Consider the following 27462-nt stretch of genomic DNA (forward strand, 5'->3'; position numbering starts at 1 on the left):
GCGAAATCCGGTTGCGAATGCCAGCTATAACGGCTGGGGGGATCATCGTGCTAACCACACGATACCTCCATTCTGGTTGGATGATTGTCCACCTCTGCTTCGGCATGTGGGCGTGAGGCCAGCAGCCGGCTGGTCGGTCTCGGCCCTTCACGGGCTGTAGCGCCACGGATTATTTTATTGATATCATTTGAAAGCTATTCAAAATGGCCCGCATTCACTGTAAAATTGTAAATTATGTTTTATTTAACGACGCTCGCAACTGCAGAGGTTGTAGTATCAGCGTCGCCGGTGTGCCGGAATTTTGTCCCGCAGGAGTTCTTTTACAAGCCAGTAAATCTACTGACATGAGCCTGTCGCATTTAAGCACACTTAAATGACATCGACATGGGCTAGGATTGAACCCGCAACCTCGGGTACAGAAGGCCAGCACTGTATCGACTGTGCCACCCAGGGCGATCCTATTCACTGTCAAACAATGCTTAATTCTGTCTTGGAAATTACTTAACGCTTAAAGCAACACTTTTCGGTACATCTGTTGTATTTTACTGTATGTAAGCCTATAATAGGCCTAATTATAATAAACGCTGAAGAGTTTGAGTATGATCATTGCTGGTAATCGAACGCAGTAGCCAACCGTTCTACAAGTCATCCGACACAAGTTAAAGTAAAACTTAACGTAACTTGTGTTTAATAATAGCACAGTCTAGTATATACAGTCACGAAGCTCAATACGTAGTAAATATGCATCCATAGATAGCTGCTAACCACTAGGATCGCTAATATCGCCTCATTACAGACAATGTGAAATAGTACCGGCACAGTCTAGTGTTCCTAGCACCCTCACAACTCAAGCTTCGTGACTGTATATACTAGACTGTGGTAATAGTAAGAAAGGCGTATAACAAATTCATTTCTGTAGCTAATATTATTTTCTGTTTAACCGGTCATTTTCTGCTCCATAGTCTACGTTAATACTATTTTTTTTAAAGAAATAAATTATATTTCAAAATCTTTCTTTAGATCACAGCAATAAAGAACACCTTAATGTGAAAAGGATGTTTGTATTACTGTTAAGGGGAGAGGATGGTATTTTTTAAACTTTTTTCCTATTTGGTGTAAAATATTAATTTTTTGTATGTAGAGAGCTCATAGCTGTGGCAGCTCAACCAAATAAAAATATTTGAAAAAAAAAATTATTTGGGGGCCCAAATTTGAAAAAAATATACCCAATGCAGGATTGTACTAAAACCGATATATCTAAATCGTTTTTAAAGACAGATTCAAACAGTTTTTTTGCAATGTATTTGCAAACGCATGTTATACAAACTGTCTGTAACAGAATTTTGATATTAGTCCCTACGTTTGTAAAATAATTAAAATTTAATAACAATTTTCTGATTTCATTTCTTGCAAACAAACGGACGTACTTTTAAAATGAAATCGATTATCAAAATTCTGTTACAGAGAAAAGTTTCCTAATAGTCTAAAGAATTTGTGTTTTAAATTCCATGCATGTATCTTTAATAGTTCAGAAATTACATCCATTTTTGTCTGGCAATGTAGCAAAAAATATGAAGTTACTGGAAGCCGATAAAAGCGGGCATGTGATTTAAAAATCCATAGCGCAGGAAGTTTAAAAATGACGTCTCGACATCCAATAAGGGCACAAATACACACAAAATGTTATGCAATGCATTCCACACATATCAAAGGGTATTTTAAAGAAAAAAAATTGAGAGTGATTTAAAAATCCATAACGCAGGAAGTTTAAAAATGGCGACTCAACATCCGATAAGGGCACAAATACCCACAAAATGTCATGCTATGCATTCATATATCATATCACATATCATAGCGTATTTTAAAGAATTTGTTTTTTGAAAATTTACTCATTTTTCACCAAAAAATACCATCCTCTCCCCTTAACTGGATAAGATTCTAAACTGTTAAATTTGCGGACCGCTACTTTTTAGGCACCCGACAAACACAACCCCAGTTGCTCGCAATTTACTTTCCGCTATCGATTTGTCCTTACACGATCACAATCAAGACTGGACAAACCGACAGCAATATTTCACGTCCCGTCCAGCGCAGCACTAGCTACTTATAAGTCGGCGCGACGACGTTCTGATGCTCTGAACGAGGATGCAGCGGCAGCCGCCATGCCAAACATTAGTTACACCAAATCCACAGCAAGCCATGGGGAGGACAAAGTATTATTTGGTTCAAGCGTAAGCGAATCTCATTCACAAGCATGATTCCACTCCAGGCAGGAAGTGTAGATTCACCTCCTCGCAGAGACTGGTATGTGTTTGTCTTGTGTTGTCTTAGCCGTGAAAACGCATATAACAAAGAACGTATCTAATGAGCCATTTCGATCAGGTATTAATTTATATTAGTTGCCTTCTCACATTTGACTCAAACAAGACGCATATTGCGGGACAACCGTAACTACTGGGTGTTCAGTTCAAAGTGTGTCATGGCTCGCTGTATGCCATCACGTGGTTAGTCGATGAGCCTAGAGAATTCAATCTTCCTACACTTCCGCAGAGGTGTATTACTTATCTGCCAGAGAAGTTGCCTACCAAGTACGGCGTTCATTCAGAAGAGTACTTACCGATACGTACGGTAACTCCGGTAGTGGCAGGAATGTGAACTGTTTCGAAACATGTACTGAGGTGAGTTTTTTCTTACTGTCGGGATATGGGGAGAGGGTTAAGACGATTACTTACGTATTTGTTGACATTAACTTCGACGGTCAACATGGACACGGAGCATTTGATTTGTGTTGTGGAATGTTGCCGTACTCAACAGATGACAACAAATACCCTTCGTACGACTTGGCCGCGCAAAACACAGTTCGAAAGAGGTTATGGTAGCACACAGACCGTATAGACCGCCATTGTTGCTACGACGTTCAAGTTATACCGTACACGTTCTCAAGTTCAGATTCAACGCCTTGATTAATAGGCAACTTCTCTGACACAAAAGCTGAAACTCGCTTCAAATCGCTGACTCATCAACAGTGACGTCATGACACACTTTGAAATGAACACCCAGTATTCTGCTTCGTAGTACAGTACAGTAGTGAGTGTTGTGTGTTGCGGGAAAATCAACGTACAGTAGAACCTCTATTATCCGTTGTAATGAAGGGGATGGACTTAACGGTTAATCGAAAAAATCGGATAATCCATACCATGAAAGATTTTGTAATTTCCTCCATGGTCTTGTATTTAACTCGCTATTTAATGGATCAGAAGTTCACTAATTTAAGTCTGGTTGTCAACTATGAGTTTTTAAGGCACAAGGAAGTTCTTTGTAATGACTGTCTCAGGAAAGATAGGAATAAAGGAGGTCTCATGTTGTAGATTTACAAACTTTTTTACACTTTATTCTCTTTTTTATTAAATCGCGCAGTTGTAACTCCAAATTTCGTATTCTGATGCGAGATGAGCCACAGTTTCTCTTTCTCAAACCATTCAATTACTTCCATTTTTTTTCGATACTTAGCACAACACGTTTTCTGTTAACACCCGTGGAAGACATTTTATATACAAGTTATATTATAGAACGGCAATTCGAACAGTAGACAATGCTGTGTAACGATAAAGGCTTGTAATGACACTCTCTAGCAAAAACATATGTAAAACCTACTAATTTGGTGTACAAAACAGTACTTCATGTAAGTTATTTATTTCTGAAGAAAAGAAAGAGCGAGAAATAGACAGTCGGATAATCCGCCAATCGGTTAATAGGGTGACGGATAATCGGGGTTCTACTGTATTCGGAATCTCACTGGACCGGTGGACAACAATGACGTCACGCTGCAGCGAAATAGGAACAAAACTGCTGGAAGGTTCGATGGCTATCATGGCGTCTGTACAAGTTGTTGTCTGTGCTACGCTAGTAAGATTTTGCGAAATTTCCGTACTGTCATCTCGTTCAAAGAAAAGAGAGCATAAACAATTTATTTCTTGAACCGGTAGTAATAAGGGGTCCGTTGACATGTTCGCTCATAAGCCATTAACATATTGTTTTTACGTTGTGCTCATTACAAACAATACAGCAGAACACACCGCCATGACACAACAGTGCACGATGTTATTCGTCTGCTAATTCCTGCCCTATACAAGAACCAATCAGATTCACTAATGGCGCTGATGAAGACTGCCACCACCTCTGCAAGCTGATGGAACCGGTGCGACACCGGTGGGGCATCAGTGACTCATCGTTGAAATTAGGAACACCGTGATGCCATCAGATTGCTCAGCGCTGAGATTCGGAATACGCTCAATAAAAACAGAAACAGATGCGAGAAATAATCATCATATAATTCATTGATAGAATATCCTTTTCGGGAAAAAGTAATATTGAAAGAAAGGAAGTTTTAAATAAATAGATACCGAGATGCCTACGTCGTACCTGTCAGTTTGAGCTTTCATTGCATCCTGGTATAGGCAACATACAGGGACATCATTTTATTGTTACTAACATTTTTAATATCAACCTGGCTATACCTTTGGATTAAAGGTCTAAAACCGGAAACACCGCTTGCTCCCCCTTCCGAGACTGGAGTTCGATGATACTGGCGTAAAATACAAATCACTTTACTAGGTATAGGAGGGAAGAAAAGTAATTCAGCCATTTATGTAAACTAGGAAATATCGCAATTTTGAGTTTGATAATTTTCATTAGGTTTTTGTTTAATCAAAATACAGTACAGTATTAACACTTAGTGTTTTCACTCACGAATTGAGCTATCCATTCGGACGTATTAATTATGCAGTGTATATTGTAGTGTTACAGCACATTAGCGTACAATATAGAGAATGAAGTTAAATTGAAAAATAATCGTAATATGGATATTTAAACACATTTTTTAAAATGGTGGCCGTTCATTTCGATACAAGCTTCAGTTCTTTTGTGCATATTATCGCACTATAGACTATTGTACCTAATTCCAATTACCAGTTTCGTCCTTCGTACGAGTAACTCATGTTGAAATAATTCTATACCTACTCTATAAAAGAGTACCTTACGTACTGTAAATTCAATCTTCACTTCTGCTCAATTCGAAAAGATAAAATTACTCAGAAATGCTATCTACTGTCCGTTCAAGTGGTTTTGTCGCAGGGTCGTAGAAAGGGGGAGGGGAAATCACGTGACAGTTAATTACTTAACGAGGCCCTTCTATTTAAGTTATTTTAAACAGTTGTATAATATTACGTAGACGTCCAATTCCTAACAGAAATTAATGTTTTCAGAAAAGAGCTATGACAGCCCAGCTACTGGACTTTACAGAGGGAGAACAGAAGCAAGGGGGGGGGGGAAACCGGGATGCGACGTAGGCAAACGGATGACAGTACCTGTGCGAAAATATGATTCAATATTGAAAGCACTTTCGTCACTGGAAAACGCGAACATATTTCTGGAACGTACTATACTCACTAACTCAGTACTGCATACGCGGCCTTGGTTCTGTGTGGAGAACGATTGGAAGTTTACTAGTAGAAGGGATAGGGGTGAAGTACATTAAAAAAACTCAGGTACAATAAAAATTGAAGTAAAAATAAAATGATGTCCCTGTATGTACTGCAGTTAAGTGGTAATATGGTTCAAAATAAACTTTTCTGTTGACCGTGCTTTTTGCTGTAAATAAATAAATAAATAAAATAGAATAAAATAAAATTAAATTTAAATAAAATAAAATCAAAATAAAATAATATAATATAAAATATAAATAAATAAATAAATAAATAAATAAATAAATAAATAAATAAATAAGTAAATAAATAAATAGTGTGTCTACTGAGGCTTCAGCGTTCTGAAAAAGTATTTCCAGGGGAATTTCAACACAATACTACTTCAGCTGAACGTAATATGCATTGCTTTCTCACAATCAAACAATCACTGAAACATGCAGATTGCAACTTATTTGGTTAATGACATTATTATTTTAATAATAATAATTAATCTTATGAATAACAACCATTTTCTATTGGAGGTAGGCCTACTTTAACTAGTCACATCAGGCCTCGCCGAGGATTTCGGTCACCGGCCGCTACTGGCGCCCGAATACTGAGCTCTATTTTCTTCAGCATACGACACTTTTACTTCGTGTAATGAGAAAATAAACAATCCCGTTTTCCTCGACAAACTTCTATCTGAAACTAGTAAGCCTTCCATTTTATCATCGCGTTACGTGACACGTCCTGTCCTCACGTCAACACCGAGGAATAGGAGAATGGATTTCTGCGCGTCATTCCTCGTTGAGAACGGAGTTCCAGCTGACAGCCACGTGGCCCGACAATCCGGAATAAGACGCAATGATGAGTTCTAAAAGCTGGCGTCATTCCTATAATCCGTCGATATAACGACAGAGAAGACGTTGGCGCACCTGCGCCAGTGCAGACGTGCTTCGCAATGGGAAGACAGCAAACAACTTTTTAATGTCGGTCTGCGGTACAATGGAATCTGCGGCAGGCATATACATTTAAGCTCCTTTCTCCGCTTCCAAACTGTTACTTCCAGCTCCGCTTTCTCGTAAGAAAGTAAATCCTGATTAGCAGTATGCTCACCTGGTCCGGGGTTTGAACTTGTCCGCTGGCCAGGTCATAAGCTAAGTCGTTTTATTATTTCTTTATGCTCGACCATGCCGAAATGTAGTAATTATACACCTGGTAGCAGCCTTTTAAGGTAAGCAAGCCCTCCCTATACCACCCATGTTAAATTTTGATATTTCTGGTGCACTTTATTCTGGATGTATCTGAGATACAAACTCAAAATTTTGAGGGGTTATTTAATATACATTTATCTTTAATAATACGAACCAGTTTCGATCAACTGTTATTAGTTTTTTAATTATTAATATTTTTCTAAATGTTTAATTTTATGTCTAAAATTTGTAATTCAAAATTTGAAAACTCAGGTTCTAAGTAATTTACAACAAATTCCGTTCATATTATTATTAGTTATGGTCTTCTTAATGTCCAGTCCAAATTTCATGCATTTATCTTTAGTGGTGTTGATGCAACATGCACCAACGTTACAAAAAATGTACAATTGAGAAAAATGGATTTAAAGTTTTGACAAATATTCTCATACCTGAGTGCATTGCTAGAACATTCCAGCACCATAATCTGAATCTTCTGTGTCCTCACGGCTTCTCTTCTTGTTCCTCTTCAATTTTCTTCCCTTTTATGCCATTTCTTCCATTACCATTTCTGCTTTTTTGATGCGAAGAGAGTCTAATTCCTTCAAGATGGTTATGGTGTTGAAGCCTGGTTCAATCCCCAACTTTTGTAGGACTTTCATTCTTCCAATATTTCCATCATTGAATGATATGATGGCATCTGTTAGTCCTAATGTAAGTGTATTGACACTAACAAAGACTGTTTTGGGGATCCTGCACCACAGAACATGGTTGAATGCTTCGTTTGTATTTTGAGTCTTGCCATGCAAACATTTTTTTAGCAACTCTGGATGTGACAAGTCTCTATATATTGGTTTTATGGCAAGCATAACAGATTCTGGTAAACCATGGTGTTTATAATCGGGTTCCTTTCTATTATATTTGCACCATGAATTGTCACCTTTAGGACACAGGCCATGTTGGGGATCATCGTCAGTGGAGAGTTCGTGAAAATATGTAGCCCATACTGCACTCCTCATATCCTGTAGACTATGCAAATTATTTCTTATGGCTTGACCATAGTAATTTTGTAATTTATCTATCATGCCATCTGTAAGTCTCTTTGATCCCCCAACACCTTTGCCATCTGAAAGTTTCTTTCCCACTAAATCTTTCTTGAGTTTGCGAAGCCTGGAACCCATACGCTTTTGTACATGTCCAATGCATTCCAGTTTCTCCACAGTACAATCGTCCCCATATAGTTTACTTTCCACAACTTTTACAAACCCCTTACTGTCTCCATCACCTAAGTACTGCTTGTATTTCACACCACGAGTCTGGTTGGAACGTTGAAAAATACGTACAGCTCCCTCTGCCTCCATACCACCACTGCTTCCATCGAAATTCTTTACACAGCCTTCATGAGCCCCTGACTTTTTGCATGTATGACAATATTTTGATAGCAATTCTGAATCTAAAACTTTGCCTGTATCAACTGATGTAGCTACCACAACTCCATGGTTTGACGTGTGGCCTCTCTTATGCCATGTCCCATCTATTGCAACTGGAATCTTGTCATCACCGTCATTACATTGCACTGCTTCCTTGCATGCTTCTAACATACTATCCTCTGAGACAGTACCAGCCGATTCTTGAATATGTTCAATTACCTTATGAAATTTTGAATGTGGCTTAGGCAAATTCATCATGCCACACAATAATCTACCAGCAGCGTAACCTTTTCCAATACAGCGTAGCCCATATATGAATCTTGTATTCACTTCATATCCACTAGGGGTAACTTTTGATGTTTGAAAAGTGCCTTCCTTTCCGCACACTGCACACACTCTTACTAATGATGTAGCAAGTCCTTTTCGTTTCTTCATGTCTTCTTGAATTGACAGAGAGTCACATTCACAATATTTACACTTTGTTTGTTGAGATAATGCTTCTGATAGCAATTCCACATCCACTAGTACATAACCAGATTTTAACATATTATCTTCACAAATATTAGACTGTTGCATTTCACACATCTCATCAAATAGTTCTTTGGAAGATGAAAGTTTCTTCTTAGAAGAACTAGGAGGTGTAACACACTTACTGTTACTGGTAGTTGCTACATTTTCTCCACATGGTGTTCGGTCAAACCTAATCTCTTCTGCACTAAATACGTTATTAACGTTTCCGTTACTAATTAAATCACTAATAACTTCCTTCTTTCTTGTATGAATGTTTCCAGTAAACATTCTCTTTCCAAACTTCTTATTTCTTCCCATTTTACCTTCACAAATACAAAATAACAAATGTTTACTTTTACCTCGCTTCCCGTTTCCTTGGAAATCAAACCACAGATGACCATGACCAAAGAGAAAGTTGACAGTGGCACCAACAGAAAGTACGAAATTTCTCGAAAAAAACAAGAGTTAGTTCATAAAAATATCTTCAAAGGTTTAGGAAATTCAAAGAAAAACATTAATGTCGGCAAAAGTGGGCGTGGTCAGAAAATGACAAGCAGTCAATTATATGCTCATTAAACGTCCAATTTTAGTCCGATTCGATTATAAGCTGCATATTTGCATTCAGAACACTTGAAACACTAATAAACACCGGAAATCCAAAAATCCATATTTTGAACCATAAACGAAGGCTTGCTTACCTTAATGGACCTCATTAAAGTACATCTATTCATTAAAGTTCAGGTGTTCCACCAATCAGAAAATACCATTGTAGCAATATGAAAGCGCAAGTATCGATTATTCTCGGATATGCAATCGAAAGACAACTAGCGCGAGATTAGACAATATTAAACTCATCGAAAAAAACAACACACAAATTAACATCAATTCACCGTCATCTTCCAGCCTTTCACAAAGCACATTCAAGCAAATTCATTTCATCAATTGCCGGAAAAAATCAATATGGTCCAACATAAAAAGTCATATGAAACTTGATTATAATGGTAATTAAGACGCTCGTATGAAAATTATGAAACTCGCTTGCGCTCGTTTCATAAACATACTCCCGTCTTAATTACTACCATTATAGGCTCGTTGCATAATGTACCGTAAAATGGGGTGAATATGATCAGTGGGGGTGAATAGGATCAAAACTTTATTCTTGGTTATAAAGTTTGTTATAAACTGTACTTGAGCGGGATCACAGTCATTGGTTACTATTATTGTTCTAGTAAGCAATGACTGTCTTCCCGCTCAATTGCAGTTTATAACAAACTTTATAACCAAGAATAAAGTTTTGATCCTATTCACCCCCACTGATCCTATTCACCCCATTTTACGGTACTATTATTTAAGCTCCATAACAAGAGCTAGGAAGTTCATGCATTTGCATATATTTTTCCATTGGCTGAAATTAATTCTTGATTAATTATCTTCATGAATGCTTTTATGCTCATGAAACCAAATTTCTACAGTGCTTGGGAAAAGTGGCATAAGTCAGTTTCCGCAAACATTTGTTATTAATTTATTGACAACTTACGGAACATCTGCTCGCTTGGGAAAAGAGACATAAGTGTTTCTCCCATTACAATAATTCATACAGAAGAAAATCAAATCGACATAAACCAATGTGAAGACAGTTTTTTTTCCTTCTCCTGTAAAATTACCATTTTTGACTTGTGCCACTTTTCCCGAGCACTACAGAATTGTGTTTATATTGTTTTAAATCGTATCAAGGTGTTTGAATATAGGCTTCATGTAGAGATAAGACGATAACTGAATCGATTAATACAATTAATAATAATAATAATAATAATAATAATAATAATAATAATACTAATCCATGGTGCCACAGGCCTTGAAGGGCACAGACCGACCAGCCGGCTGCTGGCTTTACGTTCACATGCCGAAGCAGAGGGGACGATCATCCAACCAGAATGGAGGTATCGTGTGGTTAGCACTATGATCCCTTCAGCCGTTTTAGCTGGCTTTCGCAACCGGATTTCGCTACCTATCGTAGCTCCCCAAGTGCATCACAATGCTGGGTGGACACCGGTCCCATACACTGGCCGAAATTTTATGAGAAAATTTCTTCCTCCATGAGGACTCGAGACAGCGCGCATTCTCCATCTTCAATCTCTTTCCTTTGTCAAAAAGATTAACTAACTCACTAATTCCCGAGACCGATTTCTTGATTCAAGGAAAGTGAGGGCTACGCTAAGAGATCTAGAATTTCAGAAATGGAGCGCGCTTTCTCAAAAAGGGAAAGGAGTTTCCCTTTTCGTGGAACATCCTGCCACAAGCCGGTGGATCACTCATCATGAAGGACTGAGTTGCAGTGAATGGAGGGATGCTATAAAATGGTCGGTAATGTTGCGGCTGTATGCGCTATTTCGGGCAGATCCATGGACAGTAACCGTTGTCGCCACTGCTTCAACGAGATAGAAACTCTCGCCCACGTTCTTGGATCTTGCCCGCATGGTGAGACATTACGCAATGCCAGGCATCACAAGATCAGGTCCGCAATCGCTCAAGCTCTTCGCGACAAGGGATATACCACCTATGAAGAAATCCATGGTCTATCGGAAACAGAAAGCTGTCGGCGGGTTGATATATTAGCCTTTAACAATACAACAGGCTATATAATAGATCCTACTATCCGCTTCGAACTGAATACAACTCTACCGGAAGATGTCAACAATAAGTAGAATAAAATTTATGATCCAACTGTTCCTTATTATTTACATATGTATAAGTTACAAACTACTGAAATTATTGGGTTATTAGTGGGTGCTAGAGGCATGATTACAAAAAAAAAATATATATATTTAATTTCTGCAAAGAGTTCAATCTTGAATCCTCCTTGGTCAAGATTGTTTCTTTGATAGCTCTAAAATATTCAATCTATCTTCTGAGAAATCACATAATTATATAAAGTAAATTAATAACACAATAATAATAATTATATTTCTTACGAAAACATTTCCATAAAATTGTACGTATTTACTACTATTGTACTATATTTGGTATACTTTGTCCTTCAGGGCAACCCCTATTTTAGGGGAAGTTTGAAAAATTAATAAATTAATTAATCATCTCTAGAATATGATCTTTCTTCAAATAGTACTTTTGTAGAATATTATTTTTATATTTGATATAACAATTTTCCTTCATTATGTTAACCAATCTGGGATCCAGTTTTGTTAGAAGAGAAACGGCTTTTTCTCAGAAGTAATAAATTTGACTTAATGTGTTTTGATCGTAAACCGACGAAATGTGTAATATAAATTGCACCGAACTCTTGTCGAGATTACAATAATGACTTACCTCCTGGAATGACGTTGCCAGCCCCTCGGTCGCCGTACGCCAGATGTGGCGGTATGGTGAGCTTCCTCTTCTCGCCGACGCACATGTCCTTGAGACCCTGGTCCCAGCCCTTGATCACCTGGCCTACACCCAGCTGGAATGTGAATGGCTGGTCACGGTCGTAGCTGCAACAAATAATGCAAAGGTGTGTAAAGAGGCGTACATATCTAATCACAGTCTGTGTACAGATGTTTCACTTTGTGGTGGCAGTTCTGTTAAGGCTGGTTCACAATAAACCGGGAACTGAAACGAGAACGAGAACAGAAATATTGTTAAAATAAATGTATTTAAATGTGAACATTCACAATTAACTATTGTGAATGCCCACATTTAGATACATTTATATTAACGAGAACGGAAATAATGTTAAAATAAATGTATCTCAATATGGGCATTCACAATAGTTAATTGTGAATGCTCACATTTAAATACAGTTATTTTTAACAATATTTCCGTTCTCGTTCTCGTTGTCGTTTCCGTTCCCGGGTTATTGTGAACCAGCCTCTAAGCAATTATACGTGACTTTACTGTCGCAGGGGTCTAAATACATTCATTTTTGGTTCTACGAAATCAGAGTAAAAGGTGGTAAAAGTCTGAATGACTTCTAGGCGACGCGTATTTTCACGCTTGGTCCTGAAAAAAAATCACACTTACACGGATAGTATGCACACAGAATAGCAGCTAGCCTTATGTTAAAGTGGAAAACGACCCAACATATACACTAGGAAGGGACAAGTATCCATTGTCATCGCAGCAATTTTATGTCCTCAACAGTAATTAAATAATTATAGGCCTACATTCTTACTAATAAACCGTGTATAGTTTTTATACGAGACTTATGCAGAGTTGAGACAGAAAACGTTACTAATAAACCGTGAATAAGCTATGGACGTATAAACAGGCTGTAACTATACAATGGGAATTGCTTTGCAGTAGTTATATACACGAAACCCCTTGTTTAAGCGTTGTATATAGCGAATAAATGGCCGCCCCTCTAACAGCTGTTCGTATCGACTGTCATTTTATGATTATGGTTACCTTGTAACCACAGAAGAACAAACCAAAGATCATAGAGTTATTAGAATAATATTGCTGTAGCTTGTACTCTTTGACCAAAATGTAGTGTGGTAATCGATTAGAGCCAGTTGTACTATCGATATTTAACACGCCACACTAGAGCGCTCTACCGGATGCAATAGAGAACCTCAGATATTCTATTACCTTTCGTAACGAAGTAATGACGAAACTATGACGTAGCTGTGTAACAATTATACTGTTATACACGACCAGTGGCGTGTGGTGATAAATAATCCTGGTGGTGCACAAATATTTATTATGATTATAATTATCATATTATTATTATTATTATTATTATTATTATTTTAGGTACTAACTACTACATAACTATTAACATATGTTACGTAGGTATACATTTACATAATTTTGTTAGTCAAGAAATTGCAGTTAATCAGTTTCCTGTGTAGGTCCAGTAATAGCAAAGTAAAGTGTTCAATTTCTATTGCAGCACACCGTAAATAATATTGTTTTCGCTATATTGCGTTTTATAACACAGTTCACACGGCCACAAGCATTCGATACGTATGTCGTCTCATCAGACTTAACTGCTAAAAAGTCAGCAGCTTTCTTTATTTCTTTGAAATCTCATCATGGCATACATCAAAATGGCTTGAAGGACTTCGTTCTGTATAATGTTTGATGTGCTCTTAAACACTTTCCTCTTTCCAAATGTTCCGTAAGAGTGTGTCTAATTCAGAACTGAAATTCATGAGGCCAAGAAAAATACTAGCGTTTAAATATGAGTTTTCATCTTCGTGACCTCTTGAAGACAACTCAAAAGCTCCACAAAACAGCACGCACATAATATTATCTGTTCTTGGTAACTTTATCATTGTGAAATGCAACAATCCAATTGAATCCAATTGTGTCTGTATGTCTGATTGACCCAACATTGCTAATTTAAAATTAGGCCTATTGTTGATATGTGCAGCTGAAGAATCGTGTTTTTTTAATTCTTTCATTCATGTGCTTCAAATCAAACATAACTGCAGAACGATAATCAAAATTATTTAGTTACTACGCACAGTCCTAAATTCAAACAGAAAAATAAATAAAATTCATAAAACGTACAACAGGCAAGGAAAACAAAATACAGCGTCTTTTATATCGCAGCCGCATATTGCATTTTTCGTAAGTCCGAATGTTGAATTTTCTTGTCACTTCTCTATTACTGTTCTTCGTCACTTATAATTTTAATTCATGTGTAGGTCTACCCATCTTCTTTATTTTGATCTTTTCGTGTAAAGGTCTTATAGAAAATTACACATTTAAAAGATTTTTCACACTATTCATTGTAACCTTTATGATGGAACGAGTTTGAGAACACATCTGAAAGTGCTCCTAACCCCTCCTACGCACACTGTACTGCCTCCCTACCATGCTCCAAAGCCTGCCAGTGAAACAGTACTACTGCGCATGCTCGAATGGAACAGTGTGCCGCAAGTGTCGAGCGGTAAACGTAAGTCCCAGGCGTCAACAAGAACAGTACACATGCAGCGTTATTTTTACATAGTATTATAACAAAGAATTATGTCGTTCACATAGTCTACTGAAGCTCATTAATATAAATTTAAAAACATGTGTTATTTGGAGAGGTGGTGCAATGCTCCTGTGCTCCTTAAGAGAAATCGCCACTGTACACGACGTATGTAGTGATTATTAGTAAGAAATTTACACACGAGCTACTCATCGTATAAGACAGTTAAACGTCTGTATATAGAGTTTTTATTAGTAAGACCGCTAATATTTATATTTCTTGAAAATTATTCTTATTTCTATCCGACAGAGATTTTGAAAATTAGATAATAATTCGGGAAAAATAAGGAAAGATGTCAATATAAGCATTTAAGTATATAAGCCTAATGGCCCGTTACGGCCTCAAGCCATATTTTTAAAGGTCTTCCTAGTGTTCTCTTCCCTCTTGGCCAGAAATGTGACGAGGAATGCGAGTCCCCTTTCCATGCTGTGAACATGTTGCTGCCAGTCAGTTCTGTAACTATAGATGTAATCCAAAACAGAAGATATTTCAAGCTCTTGAAGAACATATTCGTTCCTCTTGCGATCTAATCTAGTATAGCCAGATGCTCTCCGCAGGAATTTCATCTCGTTGGCTACTATTCGGGTTTTATCTCTTTCCCTCAAAGTCCAGGCCTCACAACCATAAGTTACTACTGGTCTTGCCAATGTTTTATAAGCTTTAATCCTCGTATGTTTCTGTACTAGTGAGGGTTTAAACACTTTGTTGATGACTGCCATTGCTCGGTTATAATTAAAAATTTTAGCACATGTCTATTTCATTTTCATAACTGACATGAAATCCTAAATATTTAAATGAAGAAACTTGTTCAATAGGTTTATTATAAACATATAACTTGGTACGAACAGAAATTCGTCCCTTAAATGTCATAACTTTCGTTTTTGATGTTGAAATTATCATATTATATTTTTCAACAAGGAGTTGAAGTTGATATATTGAATGCTGTAGTCCATTTTCTGAGTTTTCCAGAAGTATTATGTCATCTGCAAATAGTAATATATCTAAATGTAAATGTGTATTGATATAAATGCTACCATGTGGTTCTTGTTCCCATTCTCTTACTAAAGCATTAATATATACAGTATTATAAATAATAAGGGAGATAAGAACATCCTTGACGTACTCCTTGATTTATGACATTCCAGTTTCATGATTTTAGTTTTATTAAGTATTATAGTATATTCGTGCATGCACTCGACACTTTTGCTTCGTGCCAATATCATATCTTATCTCTAGATAACGTCACAGCACACTACTTAAGTATTTTTCGATATAACAAACCTTCATTTAAAAAAATTATACCAAAACCCTTAAACCAGGCCTGCACAAGGTTTGCACTCTCCGAGCCGGCTCACAGCTCATGAGCGGAATGCAGATATTAACTGCGCTCTGTATAAGGGTGGACTGGAAGAAGGGGTGATCTCGTACAAAATAAACACAAAAGTAAGTACTATTACGAGTGCTTATGAAATGAATTCCCGTTCAGTGTTTGCAAAACTATCTTGGACTATTATTAATTAATAAAGAAATATTTAGAATAACTCTTCTCGGGTTCTCAGCCAGGTGAGTTGGAGATTAGCTTCCAAGCTTTCGACGGCTAGCTCTGCCATCTTCTTCACTTCTTCTCTGAAGAAGATGGCAGAGCTAGCCGTCGAAAGCTTGGAAGCTAATCTCCAACTCACCTGGCTGAGAACCCGAGAAGAGTTATTCTACATCAAACGCCGGGAAAGCCTCAAGTCATACAAAGAAATATTTATTTTACAGAAGTAATAGAAATTCCATAGCTACTTAAATGTGCATTATCATTTTGTTATATTTTTATTTATCAGTACATCAAAACGAGATTTTATGCTGTTGGCAGCTGAAAAGAACAGTAAGCTACTGATCATAATGAAACGTCAGTCACAGATGTTCGATGTCTGCCTTTATTAAAGTTGATTATAGAAAACAGTTGCTCACAAATATAAATGTTGAGCCAAACATAGCAATCATTTTCACAGCCAGCCTGTGTAGTCGTGGATATTATTGCTAATGTTTAGTCTTGTAAAACTCAACCAGGCTAGTAGTATTATTCAAACGATCTTTAGCCCTTAGGTCACACTGAAGATCAATAAGTTCGAGATGCAAATCGTTAAATGTTATGTTCCGTCTTTTAGATTCCTCCATACTGTACTGTAGCAGTAGGTAAGCAACGTGAAACAGTTACTGAGAATAGGCCTACACACTGCACTCCACTAGATAACTGAGTGGTCGTTTCCTTCTACTCTACCTACAGCAAGTCTATATCTTTCTGACGTATCTTCCTCTCAGTTTCGGCGAGCGCTAAACACCGCTCTCCCGCTCCGAAGGAGCGCGCGCGTTCGTTGAGCGCTGTTTGTGCAGGCCTGCCTTAAACTATAAAGGTAACTGAAATCTTAATAATATTTGAAAAGCTCTCGTTTACTTACGTATTTCACTCGCAATTTGACAACATAAATCCGCTCTTGTACTCTTACTATGAGCGCGGAAAAAGATTGAAGTTTGGGAGTGAGCGAAAATTGTTGCAGGTTTTCAGTAATTATGTAGCAACAATGTGCAAAATATTCACTATGGAACAAAATAAATTACATAAAAAGCTCTTTATTTACTGTTTAATTTACATATTAGCCTATAGCTTTGCGTTATTTATATTTTCAGGTTCTCGTTCTTTGGCATTTAACTTTGTTATGCACCAACGTGACAGATTTTGTGTATAGAATAGGCTCGTATAAACGTCATGCAACGTAATACACTGGTCAAAAAATTACGTTTGTCTCATTGCTGGAAGATTTTTGTGTCCAACCGGAAGTATCTATCGAACAGCGACACTCGAGTTGATAATCTCACCCTCGGAGTTATTCACTGCGCATGCGTGGTATTTAACAAGGTATGTGACAAGGTTAGTGGGTTAGGTGAAGGTATATCTAAGTGACGTGAGGCCGAGGAATATGTGAAAAGATTTCAATGATTTAAGATCCTGATGGAATTCATAAATATTTACCTGTTCCTACTCTTTAGAATAGACATACTGGGCAATACACAAGCAAATAATTAGAAGAGTAGAGACAGCAGCAAATAGCTTACTATTATGGAGCAGGATGAAGTTAAATTGACAAAACTTCATTCCTCACACTAGTTTATTAAACCTTGTCGGACTGTAAAGAAAACAACTACCGCAATGTCCATATTTTATATGTTGTACAATATTACAGTATTGTGAAATTTTAAATTTTCATCCTAATTTTTTTTATATTCTTCTATTAAAATTATAGCATATAGCCTATTAACCTGTTGTATACTATAGGAAATTTTGTGACTTTAAGGGTTAAAGATGTTACTGGAACAAGTTTGTTGATGAAACAGAAACGGTCGCATGCACAAATATATATATAGGAAAAACTGGAGTGATCTTCTCCACACAATAGTTTATACAAATGTTGCATTAAAAATTTTAGTTTACGTACAAACTGAAGATGACAGAATTCTTAGAAATATATCCATTAATTGTAAATTTGAGTAATTAACTAGCGGATTTACTCGTGTTAATTATGAAAGTCTGTGCGGCTTACAGCTGTTTCGGTGCTTCATCACACCATCCTCAGAGCCTACTAGATCTCGGCGTCATCTCGTACTTCTCTGCCTGTTGTGTGGGTGCGTTTGATTGTTGAAAAGAGTTAAAAAGTGGAGTCAAATAGTGTGTGTGTACTGAAATTGATCTGTGTGTTGAGAATTTAATCGGGGTGTGTTTTAGTGTGTTTGTATATTTCGTATTGTTCTAGTGTGTTGAGTTTTTGTTTCTTTCAACAATCAAATGCACCCACACAACAGGCAGAGAAGTACGAGATGACGCCGAGATCTAGTAGGCTCTGAGGATGGTGTGATGAAGCACCGAAAAAGCTGTAAGTCGCACAGATTTTCATAATTAACACGAGTAAATCCGCTAGTTAATCAATTACTTATATTCAAGTGTTAAAAGTAGTGTACGCAAGATTCAAAATGTAAATTTGAGTTACATATGAACCATCTTATACTTGAAAAGAAGATGTGATAACTGCCAGTGATCATGGAAATGTCAACAGTTGCAACATATGAAATCGTATTTAGGAATTTGTTGAAAAGTACATGCGCAATATATCTATATAAATTCCTCATCAGTTGAGAAAATGTACCGCTGCAAAGAGTTTTCGCAGTTCTTGAACGTACTTTGCGCTGGCAAAACTTTCGGAGTTTCGCATTTCCTATTCATACATTTTATTATGTGAGAAACAAATTTTAACGTAGCAACATCATCAACCAACAAAATGCAATATCCTGGCTTACAGAAAAAAGAGAACGGTTGAATACTACAAATATTACGCGGTTTTGGGGGCTCTCTAGTTTCCAGTTCAGAAAAATGAGCACATTTAGGGAATTTAAAATTATTGCGTTGGGAATACGCTTTCGTTGTTGCTCGTGTGTGTGTTAAGTCTATCTTTGTGCTAAAAGAAGTCGAGGCAGGAGGTCGCACCGCCAGCTATCATGTGAAAACTAAAATATTCAACAGTTCACTGCAGCACAAGCCCCCGGCCGGGAGGGGTGAAGTGTAAGGAGGAAGGGGTGGAAGCTTGTTGAGAGAAGATGTTGCTCCTTGCGACCTACTTAGAGCAACCCTCACTACACTGCCCACTTACTTTCGCTTCGTAGTCACGGCTGCACAGGGATACTATTTATGACGGAAAATAAGAAGAAACCGTGTCGAGGGAATGCCAATCAAATTGCAAAGCATGGTATTTGCCCATTCACTTTTCCAATGCAAATCTAACTTTTAAAATTAGATTGCACGAGTCTCTCGCATTAGAAATTACTTAAGCCTAATCGTATTTATATTGCAGTAATAACAGTAATCTTTCAGTTGTTACCCTTAACAACACGCTAATCCCTTATTCATCTGTCGTAAAAAAAAACTTGGCTTCTTTTTCGATAATAATCTAAATTGGAATTTTCAAGTTAAAGAAACGATAAAAAAAATCTGTTCCTCCATTCACTGTTTGAGTCGCTTAAGAAACTTCTTGCCCCAGCAACTAAAACTTACCCTAGTACAAACCCTGGTAATGCCGCATTTCGATTATTGTGACGTTTTGTTAAGTGACCTAAGTTCTGAACTGTCAGTCAAGTTACAGCGAGTTCAGAATATGTGCGTCAGATATGTATGCAACATCCGACGATATGATCACATATCACCGTCCTTCGCAAGTCTTTCGTGGCTCCGACTTAAAGAACGTAGAACTTTACACTCCTTGTCATTGCTCTTTCGAATTCTGCACACTTCAACACCAAATTACCTTTCGTCTCGTTTCTCTTATCTATAGTCTAACCACGACGTAAATACCAGATCACTTATCTGTGGCGCGTTAAGTATACCTCTTCATAGAACATCTCGTTATTCATCATCTTTTACAGTATCCACCTCGCGACAATGGAATTCCCTGTCACAAAGTATTAGGGGCTGCAAGACAATAAACACTTAAAAAAACAGCTTAAAAGATAGCCTTCTTAGCATTTCACTCCAATCATACTGACTTAAACTATCACTGTCTACATTGTTACTCCTTCCTTTAGACATGCATCCTGATAGTGCTGTATTTTCAAAATTGTCTCATAAATCTCTTTCTATTATCTAACATTATTTGAAATATATTAACATTCTATGTATTTTAGCTTAATTCTGCTACATAGTTTGTATTTCAGTGTTTAATTAATAGTTCATAGTATTTTATTGTTTAATTCGTAAATAACTCTTGTATACATGTAGCTCTTATCTAAATCAAATTGTTGAATTCTTTGTAAGTTTATACATATGTATGTATACTTTTTGCTGGTTGAGTGGTAGAAAAGGCATTACGGCCTTAACTCTGCCAGCTAAACTAAATCATTATTATTATTATTATTATTATTATTATTATTATTATTATTTTGACCGTGTTTCACATCATACATAAAAATAAAAGGTAATACAAACATACGTGGCAAAGTACGTAATTTCGTGGATTACGTCATAGTTGTGGGAAGTTATGAAAATCCGCTTTCAAAGTAATCTCCTCCAGCTATGATGAACTTCCTCCATTATTAATATAAATGCTGGAAAGTTTATTCCGGGAAAAAAAATTGGGAACCGACAAAAGGGTACTGTAGTTGTGGAGTTGTGGTAACTTTCTGTAATAAATAAAAAAAAAAAATAATAGGGAACAATGGCTCCCAAGTTACCATGAATGAAGTTATGTAATGTATTTACATATGAAGTTCTTATTCTCACTGCTGGTTTTCGTTCACCATTTATATGTCTTGTTTTTTTAATTGGTTGTTTTATTATCGCCGCGCGCTCATGGTTAACATTCGGCAGGTCTTTGAGCGGCCTCGTACATAACATTCGGCAGGTCTTTGAAATTTAATTGCATTATTGTTTTCAATTTCTTATGTCGCCGCTCCAATCACTCGCCTCAATTTCAATATTGCAACCAATAAGCTGCTTCCATTATTAAATGACACCTACTTGTCTAATCCAAGTGGACTAAAACCGAGGTTGCAATATCTTGTGCTGAGGACGAACATTAAGGTACGTGATTAAAAATTATTATTAAAGAGTTATTATTAAGAGTTAAGAATGTCAACGTACTCGTATATGAAATAATAATAATAATAATAATAATAATAATAATAATAATAACAATAATAATGATAACCATTTAACAATATAACAAACTAATGCTTATTCTTATCGAGGAAGTAGACGTGACAACGTGACGCTTAGAGTGAAACCTACAGAGCAACAATCGGTCGGCAAAATTATGTTTTAAAAGCACACCCCACATTATTGTATGATGCCGACATGTTAAGCATGAGAGCGCGGCGGTAATACCGTCGCGAGGAGTGACTTTGTGCCATTCGCGAAAAACGTATGGAAGTATTCTTTAAGACCGTGACAAGGTTTTAAAGTCTTCTTCCTTACGTTTAGTAGTCATTAAAACCTTGTGACGGTTTTAAAGACTACTTCCTTACGTTTTTTTAATGAAATATGCGAATGGCACCCTCCTGGCACAAAGTCACCCCGCGCGACGGTATATGATTAAAAATTATTATTAAGAGTTAAGAATGTCAACGTACTCGTATATGAAATAATAATAATAATAATAATAATATTAATAATAATAATATTAATAATAGTAATAATAATATATTTTATCATTGTTATTTTAAAGTTGATACTGATTGTGCAATGTATTCAATCTCTCTTTTTTTTACTAATTATGTTTATTATTATTTTTAAGTTAATATTTGTATACCGGTAGGCCTATGTATTTTTCTGTATGTGATTTGATCCTGGTTGAGTGGAAGAGAAGGCCTGATGGCCTTAACTCTGCCAGGGAAAATAAAACTATTATATATATATATATATATATATATATATATATATATATATATATATATATATACATACATCTATTATCAGCAGGGAACGGATTTATATGGACTAAAAATATATGAAATATGTAAATATATATGTAGTTATTTTTACCAAAATATGGAATTAAATATGGATTTTTACCAAAATATGGAATTAAATATGGACTTAAAATTATAAAAAAATGACTATGTACGTTAAATATTGGTACATTTTAATCAAACTAAACAAAAAATATAATGGACGTACCTTATCTTCCAATGTAGTTTCAACAAAACACAATTTTTATTGTCTGTTACCATAACAATAGGTTACAAACATTTCTTTCAAGTGCTGAAAAGTGAATCTTCTTCTATTGTCTCTGAGGATAGATTTATACTGACTAAAAGAGCGTTCGACGTCACAAGAAGTAACTGGTACATAATTCAATTTCACAATGTCTGCTGGGGATAAGTCCAAGTTAATCTTCACTGTTGATTCACCACTCATCACAGCAACAACCTTTTGTAGTTCTTCATATCCAGGGTTTTTTGAAAGTACAGTGTCCACCTTAGCTCTTACTGCATCTGCAACTTTACCTCTACCACGATTCAGTTGTTCCACAGTACTATTTATAATTTCAAAACTTTCAGATAGTGAAAGGTGCCTATTTTGGAGACTTTTGAGCGTTTTTATGATGCATGAAAATGTATGCTGAATGTGAGCTAAGTCATTCTTCACACTTATGTCACAGGTAACTGTTTTCGCAGTATCAATTGAGACTGCATCTTCAGAGTCCAATGCAAGGAGAACATTGTTAATAGAGTCTATATGTTCGGCATAATATTCAACTGCTTCTAGCCATGTACCCCATCTAGTTAAAATTGGCTTTGGTGGCAATGGAATTTCAGGGTACATTTCTTTCAACACGTTAACTCTACTGGGAGCTTTGAGAAATACTTTTTTCACTGATGAAATCAACAAATCTACTTTAGGGAAATTGTCTCTGACCACTTCTGCCACACGATGAAATGCATGCGCCACACAAGTAAAATGAGTCAATTTAGGATATACAACAGATAATGCTTGTCCAGCTTTGACCATATAAGGGGCAGCATCGCTAATAAAGAATAACACATTATCGTACATAATACCCTTTGGCCACAGGATACCCATAGCTTCGTTGAACAGTTTAACTATAGTTTTGTTATTGCACTTTTCTAGAACATCACAATGTAAAAGAATTCGTTCAGAATATGGTTCACTTAACAAACCGATAACTACATTACCAACAAGTCTACCTTCTTTGTCGGGAGTCTCATCAATGGAAACCCAAATTGAACTATCTTTAATTTCATCTCTTATCTTCTGTATTGTCTCATCGTAGATGGATGGAGCATACGTCTTCCTAAGTGTTGACTCATCCGGGATTGTATGTTGAGTATATTTTTCAAGGAATTCCCTGAAGACCTTATTCTTTAGTTTGTAGAGAGGAATATCAGCAGAGATGAGAGAACGGCACAGGTCGATGTTAAACTCAGATCTTACATTCGATGTTGTTGGTTGTGTTAAAAACAATTGTCTCTGCTTGGAATTTAGTTGTTTGTTGGCCTGATGTTTACTAGTTGTAATGTGTTGTTGCACCAGGAACTTTTGTGTAGATGATACTGCACACTGACACAAATTACAAAATAATATTTTATTGTCAGTTGATAAACCATCTTCTTTAAATTCTGAAATGTAACTTGTTAGTTTTGATTTTAAATTGACTGAATGACGTACTTTTGGCATATTTACCGTCTTTATAGTATGATTTACAAAACTGAACCTATGTGTACTCTGACTGGCATTTAACTGTTGAGCTGCACAACTGAAGTCTGTTAAAAATTTTAAATTAAATTAATACAGTTTTGTAACTTACTTTCCCATTGTTGATAGGACTGCTAATTTTCAAATAACTCTGATGTTAAAGGGATTACTGAACATGTGTTTAAATCTCTATTGTTGAAATGTATTTTTAAAAGTTAATGGAATTTTGTTTTGTTTTATTGTTAAACCTAATATAATATGGACTGTTTTATATGAAATATGGAAAATATATGGAAATTAACGAAAATATGTACTAAACTCTAAAATATGGAAAAATATGGAAAATAAAAGTAGGATTTTTCAACCCTACACATTGTGAAACATAAAGATAATGCAAAATATAAATTATATTAGCTTTATAAGTAAATATGTATTTACATATAAATCCTTTCCCTGATTATCAGGCAGTATATCTCATTCGACGATATGTGTCAGAGGAAGAACAATTGTTTGTATACATCTGAAGTCTGATTAGTGTAACATGTAGCTAATCGGCGATGTATGCAATGGAGGGGGAAAGCAACTGGCCATCCTACCGTATTATCTCCTGTATTTGCCTCATGAGTGACGCCTTATTGGTGTCACTTAAGAGATTCCAACCTGTCCTCGGACAGTTGACTAAAAAATCCAATACTTCTATCTATAACTTTCTAGTTAAAATAAAATCCATTAGGCCCACATCTATCTCTTTCTAGTTCTCTACCACTTTCTAGTTAATGTTCAGCTTTCGGAACAATAGTTGGTGCCGCTATGAGCTTAAGGAATCTAGTTACTATATATATTTTTAAACCTGTTCAGCCATTTTTTAAATATCAGTTATGTAAACAATAAATTAAATCCGCACACATAAATTTACGGCGAATTTGGGCAACCTTTCACAACGTATATCGAATTACATCAAATTAGTCCGCGTATTACAACTGTAAGAATATATACCGTACGCTAATAACTATCAGGACGGCAACTAAAGTTCCAATTCGCAACATACTCCAACAGTAACATAACTATTGAGTATCAGTTCACAGCTTTTTGTTATATCAGAGAAAGATTAGGAAGATATGACAATTTCATAAATAGAGCAAGCGTACACCAACAGAGTAGATGTCACACACGAACGTGCTTGTCAGAGAAGTGTCACTGATTGTTCAGTTTTGCTACAAGCGCATCAATTACCTTTTTATTGCCAAAGTAACGAGTTTTCAACTAGGACAGCTCGGTCATTTCATTAAATCAAATTAATTTCAGCAGTACATTTCCAAACAAACGGTTTGAAAGTACTGTATAAATGAAAATAACACTTCAAAATCGTAAACAGTTTCATTAATAAATTCTGACAATCATTTATACCAATTAAAGTACTTAAAATATGAAAAAAATGTCAAATAATTCGATCATAGAGGTGTAGCCTGTAGAACATTTCACAGACTAGAAAGCAGAAGAGAACAGCTTTTGGTAACGAATCTATAAAGAAAAGCTATGCTTCGTTCTTCTTGTCTTCATCAGTGATGGAGCCGATACCCCTGATCACATATTATAATCAGACTGGCCATTCCCATGTTATGAAATGGCAACATATAAAAGAGAACACCCACTAGGATCTCCACTGTCGAAAATGAATTTTTTGATGACGACCGCTAGATGGAAGTACAGCTGCAAGCTATTACCACAGTCTACTATATACAGTCGCGAAGCTCAATATGTAGTAAAAATGCAAACATGGATAGTTGCCCACCACTAGGATCGCTACTATCGCCTCATCATCGCAGATCTCTCTCCTAGCAGCCGACAAAATATGTCGTTGTGTTCTTTTGGAAAAATTAACACCTTCCTTCCATTATTGAAATATTAAATGCATAAAGTTAATTTATTATTTTAATGAAGTGTATTAAATTCCACCATAAACTCGAAGATACCTGCAAGAAATAGGTTAATATTATTTTTGTTTGTGCAAAACGAACTGAAATTTACTATAATCGCTTCACTCATTCAAGATTATAGCGATAATTAACTATGAAACCAATAAATATTAATTTGCATTTCCCTTTACAACAATAATAATGGAAATATGAATTAATGGATTAACTTATGTACGTGTACCGGTACTTGTAGTGTAGGCTTACGTAGTTGAGGTTAAGCAATAATAATCACACCAGAATTGGGAATAAAACGTGATTAATAAATTTTATTGTAACAGACTTTTTCTACGTCTCTAATAAAGTAACAAATAAAAATAGCAACAAAATTAACAGCTATAATTAAAAACATATCCTTTGAAAAAAAAAAAGTAGGCCTAAGCAATAATAATCCCACCAGAATTGAAAATAAAACGTGATCAATAAATTTCATTAAAACAAACTTAATTTTTCTAATAAATTTAAGCTTTTTAACTTAAAAATTAAGTTCAACAAAAATAATAAGAAACAGTATCGTCTCTAGTAAAATATTATTATTCCAATTATTGTATTTTAGCCATTAACATTTTCATTACAACCAATAACGAACATTTCACAAGCATCAATGTGAAATACGCAACGAGCTAGCACTCGATGGAAATACGATTCAGTCCAAAGTCGACCGTGGACAGTCTATTGTTTCTAGTTGCTAACAGCTTGGAGCGCTTTATCACGAGATTTGTAAAAAATCATCTCAAGCTTCGCGACTGTATATAGTAGACTGTGCTATTACCTTAGATCATATATGTAACAAATAGGTCGGCCTTATAGTCTTTGACGTTAAAAACTTTTGTCAGGTTTACTACGCTGCCATCTAGTTGTTACATAAGGAGTCACGTCATAATTCCCATTTGAATTGTATTAGAGACTGTACTGCCATCTCGTTTTCATTTACGACGGACGGGTGGCGATCCTGGCGATTGTTCTCTTCAAAGTGCTGCCGATTTTAACATAGCGATGAGTTATCTGTTACATATATGATCTAGGCTATTACTCCATGCAAAACGCAAAGAGGGAAAGTGCGAGATGTTAAAGAAGTCTTTTGCGCACGTGTAGCTCTTATCCGTAAACACATCAGCTTGTGGGCTGTCTACCGAACCAGTTCTTTACCCAGTCACACACGTCTTCGTCCGATGCAAAACGAAATCCACGAATGTCTTTCTTCAACTCTCCAAAAATTACGTTACTGTTGCACCTCGTTTAAAGGCTAAAAATTCTCGCGCAGTGTATGCCTGGTTACTTTAACTGATTGCATTTGTTTGTGAAGGTCTCAACTGGTATCAAACTTCTTTCGCCACCTGAAGACAATTTTATTAATGTATAGGGTAACTCGGGTAGCTCAGTTGGTAGAGCAGCTGGCTACGGACTGGAAGATCCGGGGTTCGATCCCAGGTGGTAACAGGATTTTTTCTCGTTGCCCCGAGGTTCACTCAGCCTCCTATAAAATTGAGTACCGGTCCTTCCCGGGGGTAAAAGGCGGTCAGAGCGTGGTGCCGACCACACCACCTCATTCTAGTGCCGAGGTCATGGAAAGCATGGGGCTCTACCTCCATGCCCCCCAAGTGCCTTCATGGTATGTTACGGGGATACCTTTACCTTTTACCTTTTTATAGGGTAACTTAGTCTAAATCGGGTCA

General features: G+C 36.3%; 1 protein-coding gene across 1 annotated transcript in view; it reads right to left on the reverse strand.

The window, feature by feature from the left end:
* Fkbp14 (peptidyl-prolyl cis-trans isomerase Fkb14) overlaps positions 1-27462 on the reverse strand; it is a 201591-nt gene that overhangs the window by 26777 nt on the left and 147352 nt on the right. The window contains exon 2 of the mRNA XM_069833436.1: positions 11917-12080. Coding sequence (XP_069689537.1) covers positions 11917-12080 — 164 coding nt within the window. The remainder of the gene's footprint in view (positions 1-11916; positions 12081-27462) is intronic.

This window comes from Periplaneta americana, chromosome 1 (genome assembly GCF_040183065.1).
Source record: "Periplaneta americana isolate PAMFEO1 chromosome 1, P.americana_PAMFEO1_priV1, whole genome shotgun sequence".
In the NCBI taxonomy this organism is placed as follows: domain Eukaryota; kingdom Metazoa; phylum Arthropoda; class Insecta; order Blattodea; family Blattidae; genus Periplaneta; species Periplaneta americana.